The 15433-nt window shown below is 36.8% G+C and overlaps 1 protein-coding gene across 11 annotated transcripts in view; it reads right to left on the bottom strand.

The window, feature by feature from the left end:
- The window catches only part of QTGAL (queuosine-tRNA galactosyltransferase), a 114925-nt gene that overhangs the window by 18023 nt on the left and 81469 nt on the right, over nt 1-15433 (bottom strand). For all 11 annotated transcript variants that reach the window (XM_090121698.1, XM_090121696.1, XM_090121699.1 and 8 more), the window contains 2 exons: nt 14747-14842; nt 8574-8698 (listed from right to left, as the gene is read on the bottom strand). In XM_090121698.1, the coding sequence (XP_089977824.1) occupies nt 8574-8698; nt 14747-14842 (221 nt within the window). The remainder of the gene's footprint in view (nt 1-8573; nt 8699-14746; nt 14843-15433) is intronic.

Raw genomic sequence — 15433 nt, 5'->3', positions numbered from 1 at the left:
GTGCACACGTTAGACCAAGTGTTTTTATTTTGAAGCCTCCCAAGTATTATTCAGCAACAGTACAAATAACCAACTATGCCTTCTTTTGAAGATGACCTTTTTAAGAAATAAAGAGCAATAGAATTTATTATCACTTTTATTTTTGAAGAAAAAGTGCTATGCCTTGTGAGATACCTTAGAATATACTTTAGAAACGAGCAGGCTGGCACATGTCTGGGTCAAATTACACCTTCAGGTCTTCAGATTTGTAATACATTTCACAGTATGACTTAAGCCAAGTGGTTGAGGTAAACAACAGTGAGATGAATATCAGATGATGAGCCATGTGTCTGTAGAACGAGTAAGAAGGGAACACGTAATATCCTTAAATGCCGATGGCTGGCTGGGATCTGCAAAAGGTTCAACGTATGAACTCAGCAAGAGAGGACAACTTCAAGGCAAGGATTACATTCATAGCCTGTACATCCTAACTGACTGAATTAATTGTCTGACAACTGTGACATTATTCTTTTCTTTGTGCACACCTCCTATCGCTTTCAAACGTTTACGTATTAAAAAAAAAATCTATTCCCACCATATAATGTAATATTTAAGACTACATAATTTACAATGGTTTAAAGAAACCACCTGCTCTCAAGAACATCTGTTTAATGTTCAGAGCTCACATCATATTTGTTAACCAGGAACCTATCTGATACTTATAAACAGTGCTCCAGATATGATACACCGATTTCCTTAATTTATGGTCTGACAGACAAATCTAACGAACATCTCTTGAACAAGACACTGTGTTGAAAAGTGATTCTGTCAGAAATTCTGAAAGACGTCTAGCTGCTTATCCTTGCTGAAAACATTTCTTCAAATAGGCTTTTCCACTTGACTATAATGCCAGAACACAATACAATTTAGAACAATTGTTACAAATCATTCTACAACTTTAATAGATCCTGTGATTCAAAACGTACACTGTTTCAAAAAAAATATCCAGGACTAAATCATGCATTTATGAATAGTCATTCTCTGAAATTAAACACTAACAGACTTGTTGTTTCCTCGTCTTAGGAAATACACATTTTTCCTACCAATACACCTTCTACACAATTTTAAGCTCCATGATCTTCTGACGTTATTAAGCTCACATGAAATTTATGCATCAGAATTCTCCAAGAATATGTTGTTTCTTTTGCTTTAGATAAGGCTTCTAATTAATGAGTCAGCACAGGTTACCACAGGGCAGCTGCAATAAGTTTCAACCTCTGCTGTCTACCTGGCCAGGTCCGATCCCTGGTTTCTAAGAGCAACTTGCCATATAAAAATCAAAAACCATTCACACTTCCTTGATAGTAAGAATCCAAACCGTGCAGGCTGGCAGAGTCAGGAAGAGGAGCTGCTGCACCCATGTAGCTCTGAGTCATTCTCATCAATGAATCAGGCCGCTCTCTTCATTGCTATGTCTCTTCTGACTATCCACGTGTATCCTGTATGCATCCACTGTGATTCTCTTGCAAAACTATACATATACTATACAGAGATGTATGATGATCTGGCATTATGTCACATCTTGATTTTATGAAACGTTTTCAATTTTTTTTTTTCTTTTTGTTACGGATTATCAATTTCCACAAAGGCTGCACCAGATACTATTTTATTGTACCAAATGACTTTTATGAAGCATATCTCTGAGGCACAAATGTACACAAGTATAAAATTTGAGGCTATTAAGTTTACTAGGTAACAAGAAGTTTGTTAGCAAGCTTTTCTTACATCTTAACAATGGAAATTTTGTTTTCACTTGTGCCATTCCTCCACAGCCCTCATAGAACACAGGCATATGGATTCTTTCTGTGATTATTAGCCAGCTCCTGAGAGCCTGCCTCACTTCTGCAGGAGATCCCAAGCACAGCCAAATCCTTATATGGCTGCTTAGCACTTCATCATTGATTGTGGTGCGATAACTTGGAAAGAACTTCTCACACAAATAAACGTGCCCACGAAGAATTAGCCACTCCATATAAAGTTTTGAAGACTGAGGCTGTGCACCAGCACTTCAACTAATGGAAAAAAATCTTGGATTTGATTGCAAATCTCTTCTAATGCAACCACAAGCTGCATTCCTGCTGCAGAGCTTTAGCTGCTGCTGGCATCCTCTGACACTTCCATTTTTCCATGTTCATTACAGCATATTATATTCCCAGAAGGAAAGTTAAAGGAAAGAACTATGAAGGTCAAGCATTTTTCCAGAATCACATTACTGGAAATTCTAGAGCTTCTGCAAGTTTCTAAAAAGGAAGATTGTTGCTTTACACGTAAATGGAAAGGCTTGAAAACTGATTTCACTTTGAAACGTGACGTCAGAAGAATAACAGTGCATTATTTTCCAGAGGTACTTCAGAATATGTCCTATTGACTTGAGTGGCACAGTCAAGTTTTTCTTTCTTAAGTCTTAAAAAAGTCAAGAAAGGTGAGGAAAAAATAGGCAGCCTTCCAAGGTGTAAGAGGAATTATCAGCTAACCTCTAGTTGTGGGCCAAGCCTTCTGAAGATAGAGCTGACATGGAGAAGCTGGTCAGGGCATAGGGTCACCAGCAATAGAGCCAGGGTCGGAAAGAATCCAGCAAGACTTTCAATCTACTCAATGCTAGATGGCTAAAAGCTAGGAAAAGTAACTGAAATTAATTCACTTTAAAAAAAAGAATAGATTAGGTGTCATTGGTCAAGAAGAGACTAACAACTGCATTTTCAGAGGCTATGCAACAAGAACAGCAGAGTTGCTGGGGAGAAGCCTAAAATTAGATATTTCTGTGCACTGACTCTCAGCAACTTACCACATGCCAGCTAACGAGCACTCAGAAAATCATCAGGCTGAAGCAGACTTACTGACCCTATCCTGTATATGATTTTACATTGTGTAACACAAGTGTGGGGAGTAAGCAAACTACACTCAGAGAGAAAAGAATGTGAAACTCAACATTAACTGGACCTCTGTTTGAACACAACAACATTGTTAGATAGCTTTAAAACCCAACAAATGTGTTTCTTAAATGAGAATTTGGGACTGTGTAAGTGAAGCCAATATATACAGCAATTATGAATTTTTGCTAGCATCACTATGAGACATTCTTATGATGAACTACTATATTTACTATAATCTCAAACTGAAAATGCTCACTTTTTTGTTGTTGGTTTTTAAATTGATTCCCCATATTGTATGCATCCTTCTTAATGAAAAAGTTAAGATATATCAACACTTAGCAATCTGGAGTTACAACCCTGAAAATCCTTCAGCAGTGTGAGCCCAGATGGTCACACAGATATGGAGTCAAGGGGAGGCATTTGTATTTGAGCTTTAATTACAGGAACAACTACAGACTTAATCTTTGTGAAAACATGCTCTTTATGAACAGTATCTCTCACGTGTTGAAGCAGAAGGTAGCTCATGGTGCGTCAAAGGGAGAGTTTCAGTTACACCCTTTTGGTTTCTGGTTCACCTAATCTGCCACATTTTTGGATGCTTCCAGAATAGATAACTGGGATTCCTGCCTTGAGGGATAAGGGAATGCCATTTTCCCATCATTTAAGAGCCAGTGCAGGTGCAACAGACGGGAACTGTAGCAACGTGCAAGGCATACTTAAAGAAAATGCCTGAAACAATCTAGAAGTTGTACAAACCACTTCTCACAGATGATTCTCACAGCTACTTTCAGATTTCATGTTATTACATATTCAAATAGCCATAAGCAAAACCTAGAAGCTATCATTATTCTACATCATCCCAAAACAAAGCTGCTTTCACCTACTACCTCAGATAGGATTAAAGGTAAACACTTTGGTAGTAGCCTTTAATATCGTTTCCCAGCCTCTTTTCAATCAACAGCATTTTCTCAGCCAGAAGGTGAGACACGAACTCTTCTGATTACAGTAGCTGGCACCCACATTGTAACACAACTCTTAACTCTTGAAGTACACAATTTTTTCCTCACTTCTTTCATTTTCTTGTCATTCGCAAATATCAGACATTTTTTTAGTTTGGAAAAATCACTCTCATTTGGTATGCCCCTCCATCCTCCTAAGCTATGCAGTCTGGAAAGAAGAAGAGGAGCCAAAATTCTGCAGGAGCGAAACGAGGGTATTCATCCAGTGGGTGAGAAGTGTGCTCCTCAGTCCCCTGCAATTATTACCATCCCATCCACCCTAGCAGTATAACAATGGAGCTCTGTTAAAGTGTGTGCTGACCTACTGACTGAATACGGGAGTCAAGAAACATCTGCTCCATTCCTATTTTGAAATGAAAGATAATGTGACAATAAAAGCTATATGATTTAATGTCTGAGCTCTGTTAAACCTCACCATAACGTTTGACTCCCTCTCCCCTCCTTCCCCCCAGTGAGGTTACATAAGTGAATCAGCAGAGCAAAGACAGATGTACAAGTACTTGTGAAATGTAAAAATACAAGCCCAGTATCTGAAAGCAGTATTGAAATTATAGGCATTGATTATCATCCACAGTAACACTATAAATCTGACCTTCCCTCTACACGTGGTCCCACATGCTACTCAGGTAACACCAGACAGGAAGAACAGCTATTTAAGTGAACAGCCTCTGCTAGTGTTTTTTTTTTTTTTATTCAAGGCAGGATAACACAATTTTATATGAGGTGAATCTCACCTGATAGATAATCCAGAGATGGAAGAACAGAGAACTTTTTAATCACAGCGAGAGCTGGAAGAACAGACTCCCTGCAGCTAGCTCTTTTACAGCTAGCTTTGCATGCAGAACTCACAGTCCCTGCAATCCACAGGAAATTCAGAAATGAATCCTATTTGAACCTTGACCATACTGGTGAATAAACTGATTTTTTGGTCGCCGTTGTTCTGTTGAACTTCATGTGAACTTATTAATTGCCGCACTATATCGTACTACTGAGTTATTACATTTACACTGTTAATAGGTTCTATTAATGACTGAGTTCATCTTCAGGTCGTGGGTCATTAACTGAGGCATGGTTTGCATTGTGGCCTATTTTTCATGAAAGGCTTATTAAGAAAGACAGAGACTATCAATGTTAATGCCATTCGCTTTTCAGGAATCTAATGAGGTCATTAGTTTCTATGTTTAATTGAAGTGCCAAATGCAGACATAGATGATAAAAATGCAGTTGACCTCATCTTTACTACCGTTGTGCAGGAATACGTTACGACAGTATTCTCTGCTGCCTATTTCTGGATGCATGTTTTTGCAAGAAATTAAGCAGGCATTCCAGTGCTCATCAGCGACACGAGACCATGCCTCAAGTACCTCTAAAAGAACTGAAAGCGTGATCAAAATAAGTGCCTGTTCTCTTGTGCTTAGATGACACTGGAAGCTTCTAGTGCCTGAAACCAGACGGTTTTAGTAGATTATGTAACTTCGAGTATTTCTGCAGAATAAGCCTTTACTATATTATATTTGTTCTGAGCACACAGCACATGAAATTACTACAAATTATTTAAGCATGCTTCAAATTTTCTGCATAAAAGAGAATCTCCCAAATCTCAGTGGGAATCTAAATCTGTTTTCTGCATTTCTTAAATTTCTCTTGACCAAAAATTTGTAAATTGCTACAAAGATTTGCTACTTGCCCCAACTGTCTGTCTTCATGTGCAACACCACTTAGAGACAAGTACAGTGTTTTATTGCTCATATTTTACCACACTGACTTTTGTCTTGCAATGCAGTACATTGTTTAATATACATTTTTTCTCCCCTTTAGCAAGATAAAGATCTATGAATTTTATGATGTTTTTATTACACACCAAACTTACCATAGTACTTCTCACTATAATGCCAACTCTGATATTCTATCAGATCAGTGCAACAGATTCTGTAGCACAGAATACACACACCCCTAGGATACAAGCTGTAAACTGAGATAGTACGATTTAGATCCAAGAGATACAATGTGGGATTTTTTTTTGTAGTAGTAGGCTGAAGTTTCTCAAATCTTGTATCATTCATCCACATTCAGCGGGTATTCATCATATACTTGAGATGAGATTTCAATGAAATAGATTATATTTTTGTATGCATCTAATGAAATCTAAACATAGCCTGCACTTGGTTCAGATTCTGTCACACACACAGCATTTAATATTTCAGTCTGAAACCTCCAGGGAGAATGCAAATAAGTTTTTCTTCCTGCTTCACAGATACTTTCACCTTTAGAAATCTGTTCCAGAAAGATCCTAATCATAGGAAAAGACTTAAAGAACATTGTTTACCATTATACATACTAAACTAAACAAAATTTTGCTTGCCAGAATAGCTTTATATATACACTTTAGCAAGTCTGAATATGTGGGATCATCATTTGTCCCTGAATAATAATGAAAGACATTTGTATAAATTGAAATCAGTTTATAGGAGTGCCCGCTGTCTTTGCTGAAGGACTGTACATGTACCTTTGCAAAAGCAAACTTTATTAACTAGCTCCCAACTTTTTAACTTTTTAAGTCTGAAATGAGACATAAACCTTTAAAACTATCAACTTTCCTGTAAGTGCCACTTTTCTCTCAATATATTAATCTGGTTCCTGGCTTCCCACTCCCATATCCAGACTTAGGCTAAAGCTGAGAATGCAACAGCCAATGACAAAGGCAAAGTGTCAGAAAACTGCTCAAATAAAACACCCCAACGTGACAAAGACTGCGAGAAAAGGCTGAACATGCGTTACAAATTGGAAGTGTAAAATGGGCAAATTAGGGAAGAGATCTTACACAAGTTCATATTTGTAAGTTTGCACAAAATACTGTTAACAATACCACCAACAAAAAGCCAGAAGGAAGAATAGCTAGCCTGCTTCTGAGAATGAGACAAGCGAGGCGCCAATTTGGACATGCAAGCTGCACATCTGAAACAGCTTACAGTGTTTCCACATTCTCACAGTGTGTTGTAATTCAGGGTGCTTGTGCCACACAACCTTGTAGATCCGAATAAGCAACAGCTTGCAGTAAATTCAGAACAAACTCATTTCCAAGAATAAGATGCTTTCCCACAGATACAAGCAATAGTCTTCCAAGAGTCCCAACATCCCACGATGCGTGGCTGAAAAGTTTGCAACTAGCTGCCAAAGTGATCATGCACACAAAAGCAAAAAACCAAATGCCAATAAAAAAAATACCTTGTGTTTGTTTACAAAATCCGAAGCGTATCTTCTATTTGTTAGGAATGACTGTTTTAGTATTTACAGTAACAATATTGTGATATACAACTAAAATGCAAACAAAATGTTTTACTACTCAGTGCTACAAAGCCATAAACAGGACTGACTGAAGAGTGTGTGTCATTCATCAGTAAGAAAACAGTTTACCACTTTTTTTTTTTAACCACTGTAGTTTGGTTGTGAGACTCTTAAAGGATAACAAAACTCAAACATTTCACGAGTGTCAAAACCTAAGAGAAAGAAACACTTTTTTGTCATGACTTTGGCTCAGCTGCATTACTTCTGATCAGAAAGAGCACTTTTGATAGGTAAAGCACTTAAAAGAATCAGCAATCGACAGTTTAGCTTCATGTCAAAGGGTAGAACAGCACTGTAAAAGCAGCAGGCAACTTACAAGAAAGCACCTGAGATAACTACTCCTACACATCCTCAGAAGTATTTTTCAAATCTTCTTATCTGATTTAGATGTTTTAGACTTTTTAAAATATGGAAATAGTATTTGTAAGTGCTGCAAGTTCTCAGATCAAAGATCTGGTTTTTATTCACTTTCCTAAAGGAGATTTTTGTTAGTGTTAAAATAGGTTCTGTATACTTCCTTAAAACCAAGACAGTTCTTTTTGAAATTAAGCTTTAAAATAAACAAAAATGTATCTATATATGTGTGTGTGTACGTATATATATATCTTACATTACAGTTCATACAGTAAAAGTATGAAAAGGAAAATCTTACTAAAAATCTTAGTGTAATGCGATTTTTTTTTTTTTTTTTTTTTTTTTTTTTTTGCAATCATCTGCAAAGTACTGGAAAAGTTATGGCTTCACTGCCATGTTCAGTAGATGAGAAACATGATCATATTCAGTATTCTCAATTGCTTTGAGGGCAAAAAATGTAAATACTCGAAATAAGCAGAGAGGTTATTCAGGCAACTTGCAGAATCTCAAGTGATAAGTTACTGCCTCAGCTGAGTGGATGGGAACTGGAAGCTCAGAAAGCACTGCTGTAATGCAGTTACCAAAACTCCTGATTGCTCTATCTGTACCTATTGTGAAATTATTTCAAGAATGGTTGCAAAGACTGAACTATTTCTTGGAATATTTGTCCAACGTTAAAATGCTGCCGCTCCATGGGCATCAGCATCAGAACCAAAGATTTCTATTCATAATTTCAATGCCAGCATTATATTATGTTCCTCAAAAACAGGTTATAACAAAACAAAACAGGAAAACTATCTTTCCATCAGGAAAGGATATTATCAGCATATTAAGTTTTCATTGCTCCTTGGCTTTGTTGTTTGTTTTTTAATGAAGTATTTGCACTGCTAATAATCCAAGATGAAGCTGATTTTTAAGTTCTACAAAACAAACCTCAACTTACTCAAGGACAGAATGAGTTGCAGCCTGTGGATGGTAACGGTACAGCAGAAGGCAATGGTTCACTCGAAGGACTTCACCACCCTTCTGGAGATGTTTATAAAAAAACAACAGATCTTCTGGAACACCCTGGAAGAGAAGCAGTTCTTTCATACCACCAAGTGACTAGTTGCATCTAAGTATATATTTCTGATAAATGAAATTATTTCTGTATATCTCCAGGAATTTACCTACTGGTTCACTAAATAAGCATATCTGTACAAAAGACAAAACTACTAAAAAAGCAAGCAGTGCTGTTTGAAAATGAAATATATCTGACCATAAGGACATAAGTAGAAAAATAAACGATCTCATTTTGACAGGGAAAAGCTTGACGCAGATCTGTCCCAAAAAGAGAGAACCCAGCTGCTTAACAATTCACAAAGCCTCAAGTAATTTATTGAAAGGGAACAGTGACTTCAGAAGAGTGGGTTGTTTCTTTTTTTTTTTTTTCCATTTTAATAGAATTAATGTTCTTTCTTTGGTTGCCAAACATTGGTCTCTACTTAGGAAAGGTGAATGAGGCTCCATAATAACAGACATGAACTTTCAAAAAAATAAAAATGGTTGGAATTAAGCAGCATTTGAAAAGTAAAGCATTTTTTCTTGCAACTTATTGCCATGTCATGTTCTTCATAGGGAACTGCAAGCAACAGTGCTGAAACTGCAGGGAAGAATCCTCCTAGAACTGTGGATCCCTCAGGCTCCCAGAAAGAATGGAAATGTCATAATTATATGCAGCATTTTCAACCTAAAATCAGAAAATCTTCACACCAGAGACAGCGTGTCAGAAGAGCAATCATATGGCACATAGTACTCAAGTCTGTCTTACATACCAAAGCTTAAACCCACCTTTAGTGATACAGTCCTGCAGTGAAAGTGAAAAAACATCCATCTACATTTTACAGTGGAACAACTTCTTGAAAATTTGAAATTTGGCTAGAACATCATTTTTCCTATGTTTAAACACAAATTTTTCTTTCCTCCAACTTAGTGTTTAAACATTCCCATAACTTTACCAGGCTCAAAATCTCTGATAGAATAATTTTGCCAATTAAGTGTAGAGTCAATAAAAAGCTGAAAGGTAACACAACAATGTGATAACTATAGAGAAGGAATGAGAGAGACAGATATAGATTTGTTTCTGTAGGAATGATAAGGGAGTCAAAATCCTCAAATGCAGATATTTTACTTCAGCACAAAAAAAAGTAATGAAAATCCATGGGGAAAAAAAATGAATTGAATTTTTTTTCTCCCATTACCACAGCTTCTGAGTTTCTTCCATAATTAAGAAAACAAGATTCTCCAAATTAAAGCTCTGGATACAAAATGCCTATGTGGTTTCTTCTGGCCCTCTAGTTACAACAGTAACACAGTTCAGTGTCTGTTTTTCATACCCACCATGCTGAGTGCTCATGTCAGACATGGTCTGGACATAGCAGTCAAGGGGGGAGGAAAGGGGATAAGACAGAATGGCTTTAAACCCAGAAAACAAATCCAAAACACTCAGCTGAACACATGTATCTTGGGAGAAATCATAACTAATTCAAGCTTCGTACTTCACAGCTCCAGACCTCACTATATAATAAATTGATTTAAGGCACTGAATTGGACCACGCTCCCAGATCCACAAATAAAATTGGTTCTGTTCTGCTTGGCAAGGGCAGCTTATCAGTAAAAGTTCATGTTTGTCCTTGTGAATACTTGTTTAATTTCTAGCTTAAGAGCTCAGATGCAGACAAAAACGTTTAGAGAACTTCATATAATTTACGATTTATACGAACTAAGTTGAAAGTCACAAAAGTAATCTGAGGGAAACCAGAGCAACAAACAGCAATCATGGCATCAGAAAAAAGCAAACTCAGATTCTTTCCATTTATCTTGTAGGACTTACTAACTTTTTCTTGTTCTGAACTTTAATGGAATTACTGAGAATTAACAGCAAAGTTTTAAAATTATTCTTTGAAGTATTTTTTTGCAGTCAGGCAATAGACTGAGTCAGACAAGGCACAACTGTGCTCTTTTTCCTTTTGGATATGGTTTACATCATTCAACTTAATCATTAATAGGTACATTAAAGAAGAGAATTTCTGCAGAAGCAAAAGGATCTTTCATGGTACTGTTTGGTTCTGGAGAGCTCTTTTGCTTTAACTAGCAGAAATAGTATGAAATAAAGTATGCTCACTGCCAGGAACAAGCAGGTGCCTTGTATTGCTCAGCAGTGGCCTCTCACATTACAAAGGAGCAGCACTGACGTACATCTTTCAGGGGAGGAAAGATGTTGACCGTGTTACAGATCCTGCAGGGATGGGACTTCCTACAGCTCTGCAGCATGTAAAGTTTGGTGCAGTACAAGAGTTTCTTCCCAATTGAGAGGCATTATTGGATCCAGATGGCATTTTAAACACCAGGAATCTTTGTCAAACAATGCAACTGTCAAAGAAAAGGCTGTTTAACTGCTAAAAGGATATTTTAACATATTTTTGGAAAATTAATACCCAAAAGTATCAATGTAGCATATCAGCAATAACCTACCACATAAATAGTTTTCAGCATTAATATAATTATATCGCACAGTTTATATGTTACTAGACTACAAATGGAATTTTCCAGATTATGGGCAAAATCCAACCATAGTGCTGTGCTGCACTCAGGGATGGCCTCAGCCTATCAGCTGCCGATTAAGACTCCTAGGGGAAAAAGCAGTTTGCACCTGTTCTGTTCTAACCACCATACACCAGCCACATTCAGATTAGCAGTTCACTTTAATATGTTGCCTCTAAGCAAGTGAAAGATTTGTATTTATGCAGTATTTTGGACAGGTATCACTTGACTGTGCTAACAACTCGGCTGGATGCATGCAGGGACTAATTTTGTACAGGATGTCAAGCAGACCCAAATCCAGACTAAAGTAATTCCTTGTTCAGGGACAAAACTAGATATTCCATGATTCACCTCTTGCCTCCTCCCCACTGCCTTGCATTTCCCACTCCTGTGCACAGAACTGTGCATCAACTGCAACATCCTCAACACATGTACTTCATAGGGAGCTGCAAGCCAGCTATCAAGACAACAAGAAATTCTGGCTTCAAATGTTGCAGCTCCACCATCAGTAAGCAGTATCTTAGGCCCAGCTTACAGTGCTAACAAAAAGAGAATGGGAATCTGGAGGATGAAGGTACTGATCTATGAATTCTGAAGAACTTTTAATTAAAAAGCTGCTCTCTGTGCAATGCTGCTCCTCAGCTCCTGCAACTGCTAACACCTGGTGAGAAATCTGCAGCAGGTGGTGTTGGTCACTACAGATCTTCAGACTGAGAAAAGTTGGCTTTTAGGTCAGAGGGCAAATTTAACCACAGAGAAACACCAGGGCAAGTGTTGGATAGAATAAGGCAATTTCTTTCATTTCTCAGAGGAGCCTAAAGTTGCTGTATGGAACATATCACAAAAAAAGCAATTCTTGTTTCCATACTAACCTATTTCTTATGGGATCTTGGTGAGAGTTTGTTTCATCATCATTTAATTAACTTCTTTCCCACTACAAACTTTAGGGTATTAAAGAAGAAAAATTATGTTGCTGTTAAAGTAGAGATGCCTAGAAAACAGGTCAAATGGTGCATATTACAACACCTAAGGTTAAGCAGGAAAAAAAAAAATTAAACTCAAAGTTGTTCAGCACCAAAACAGAGATGTCATGTAAAAATTGAAGCACTTATTTTTCCAATTTTTCCAGGACTTATGGCAACAGCTGCTCAACAGTATTTCCTCAAAGTCTTCAGTGAACTGTTGGACTTATGGAGAGAACACGTAGAGAAGGGTGGTAGCATGAAGGCGAACTCAGAACATGGCCTCTGGTGAAGGAAATCCTCTTCCCTCAGAATCAAATGCTCTTCTGCCAGGCACTAACATCTAGCAATATCAAGGAGCTAGGAGGATCAAGGAGTTCAAGGAGCACTGACTCTGGGAAAACTACTGAGCTGTTGGAAGTGAAGACTAAGAAACTGTAGCTATTCTCTATTTTAAATGCAGAAGTAGGGAAAAAACAGCTAAAGTAATTTATGAAGAATTATCTCAGGATTTTCATGACAACAATTTCTGTATTAAATTACAATCATATTTTGATTTTGCAGGGAACTTCTCACTGAAATTACTTATCTCAAAGAGAAATCACACAGTTGAAAATATTCCTTACTTCAGCTTCCATTAGAACAGTCACCAGGAGTATGCAAGCAGACTAATCACAAGCTACATTAAATAGCTATGAATACCTTTTCCTCAGGATTATCCAGTATACTCTCAAGTCTCTCTCTGTAAAACTGCCATACCATCTTTTGGCTGCTATCCAAATCGTGGCTTTAAATCATTTTCCTTAGTTATAAGATCTGAAGCCTCTAATGTTAAATTTACTTAGTTGTTTGGAAAATAGCAGGTTAGAAGAAATTCTTTCATCCAAATAAATTCAGATAAATTTGGTTAAAGATGATGGGAAAAAATCACACAGAAGGGATGTGATAAATTCTAAATGGTATTTAATGATAGGCTAACCAAAAATGTTATTAGGCATGGGGAATGGAATGAATTTTCAAATAGTTTTACAGACTCATTTATCATTGGCTCCATCACTTTCATTCTTTTTCAGATCAAATACTGATCTCTGTTCAGCCTAAACTATCCCAAAAAACATCAGCATCTGTGTTTTCTCAGACTCTTACTCAGATAATGTCAGATTTTAATTTTTTAAGATTACATATAGTTTATATATTTATATTCTGTCAGTCTACCCATACTATTAACATAAACATCAAATCACAATTTCCTCCATGGAAGAATTATATTCCATTTGTACTAAGCACTGAAACATGAAGAACAGGTGTTTGGATTTAAACCCAAATGAGAAATGCAGCTTTTTGGCATGCAAATAGTTTAGCAGATGGAGAAGGCTGAAACATGGACATTTGTTGGCCTTTTTCTGTGTTTATTTGCAGCAATACGACACTTAGAGGTCACACTGTTAAATGGTAACTCAAAAATGGAGACAGAGGAGATCAATTAACACAGTGAGATGATGGGTCAGGTCAGAACATACAGGCGTATAGGTAAGATCATTAAGAGTCATCACTAGTTTATAAAAGCACCAGTTCATAACAGGTCTATAAACACAGAAAATCTTTGCCTCGAATTCTTTTCAAATGGAAGAGAGTCATATAAATACTTATAGTACTAAGTGCTAAATGATTCTGTATCCTCTGACCTCATTGTTTATGACTAGTTGCACTTCTTGTTAGTAATCTGTTGAATGCCCTCCATACTAGAACTAGAGTTAATTTTGATGTGTTGGACAGGTCACAATAAGGACAAAAAGTTGAACTTGTCACTGATAATTTTTAGGGCTACTGTGCTGCTACAAAATCATTAGGACTAAGATTTTCAATATAATATATCTGAGTAATACACAACTACACATAGAAAGCCAAATAAAATTTTTTAAAAAGGCTTAAAAACACAAAAGAAAACTGAAGAAAGAAAGAAAACCAAACGTAAAAGCAAAACAAACAGACTAATGGTCTGTTTATCTTAACCTCTTGAACTTCATCATTAGGCTTGGGTTCTACTGTTCTTATTGTGTTTTAGCTTGCTTTCTTTTTTGAGCTAAGAATGCTCAAAAAAGTTATGTCAAACATTCTTCAGGGAATGAAAATATAATTATAAGGAATGATACTAAAAAAGAAACAAAGAGCATAGGTCAGTGAATGTAGGTGGTACTGAGGAACAGGCACCAGTTCTGCCACTCACCCGCCACATAATTGAGGGCAAACCTTTTCACCATTTTAAACACTTCTCTGCCAGTGCTTAAATTAAATTTTTACTGGCAGAACAAAGAATAACATTTGTATATCCTCATACACACACGTATGTGTATGTACACACACACAATGCATAGCTGCATTTAGAGGATACAGTGAGAATAAGCAGCAGCTGTAGTTTAAATACAAAAATCGGAAATAGCTTTAGCAAATCTTTTTAATGCACCATTAAAGCAATGCTTTCCAAAATCTCACTAAAACCACTGGAACCAAAACTCCTAAGGTCTGAAACACAGAAGAGGTCCACATGAATCTGAATTAGAGTATCACTCACCTTTCCACCCTCATCAAATTTTCCTACGTGATAAAACCACTCTCGAGAACAGAACCAGGTTGGCATGATGACAGTAGGCCCATGGGAGGTAAACACCTACAGAAAAGGTGGGGGAAAAATAATCTTAAGAGAATGCCAAAAACATTATCTGTTGGAGAACAAAGTGAAATTTACACATTCATCCGAATTTCTGCAAATATTTCCTTATATAATTGATCTTCAGCAATTTTAAGAACTAATTCAAGCTTAAAGCTTAGCATGTGCTTTATGCCTAAGATGAAGTTTATCATAGTATCACAGCCAAATAAATCTAACTTCCTGCTTCATATTTCTTTACGTTCCATTCTACCATAAGTTGCAGAGCACCTTGAACTGTATTTCAGTTTTTGAGAAATGCACTAAAAGGGACAGTTCTACTGAATGTCCCACTGTTGATATTGGAGGAAATAAATTAAGAATAATCTTTAAAAGTTAAAGTTCTTACACTCTAGAATTGTAGGTCGATTTTGTGTTTCATATTCCTTGTGCATATATTAATCAATTTCATTGATCTATTATTTTTGCCAAAGGCTTTTGAAGCTTAATCAAGATTGAGCAAGTATTTTAAACACTCCCAGAGCACTACAGATTTGCTACCCAGTGCTACCTACCTTAAAAGGTTGTTGGATAGAAAACGCTTTAGGGACT

The sequence above is a fragment of the Phasianus colchicus genome, chromosome 20, assembly GCF_987193195.1.
Source record: "Phasianus colchicus chromosome 20, bPhaCol1.hap1.1, whole genome shotgun sequence".
Taxonomy (NCBI): domain Eukaryota; kingdom Metazoa; phylum Chordata; class Aves; order Galliformes; family Phasianidae; genus Phasianus; species Phasianus colchicus.
This window is presented reverse-complemented; position numbering and strand designations above follow the sequence as displayed.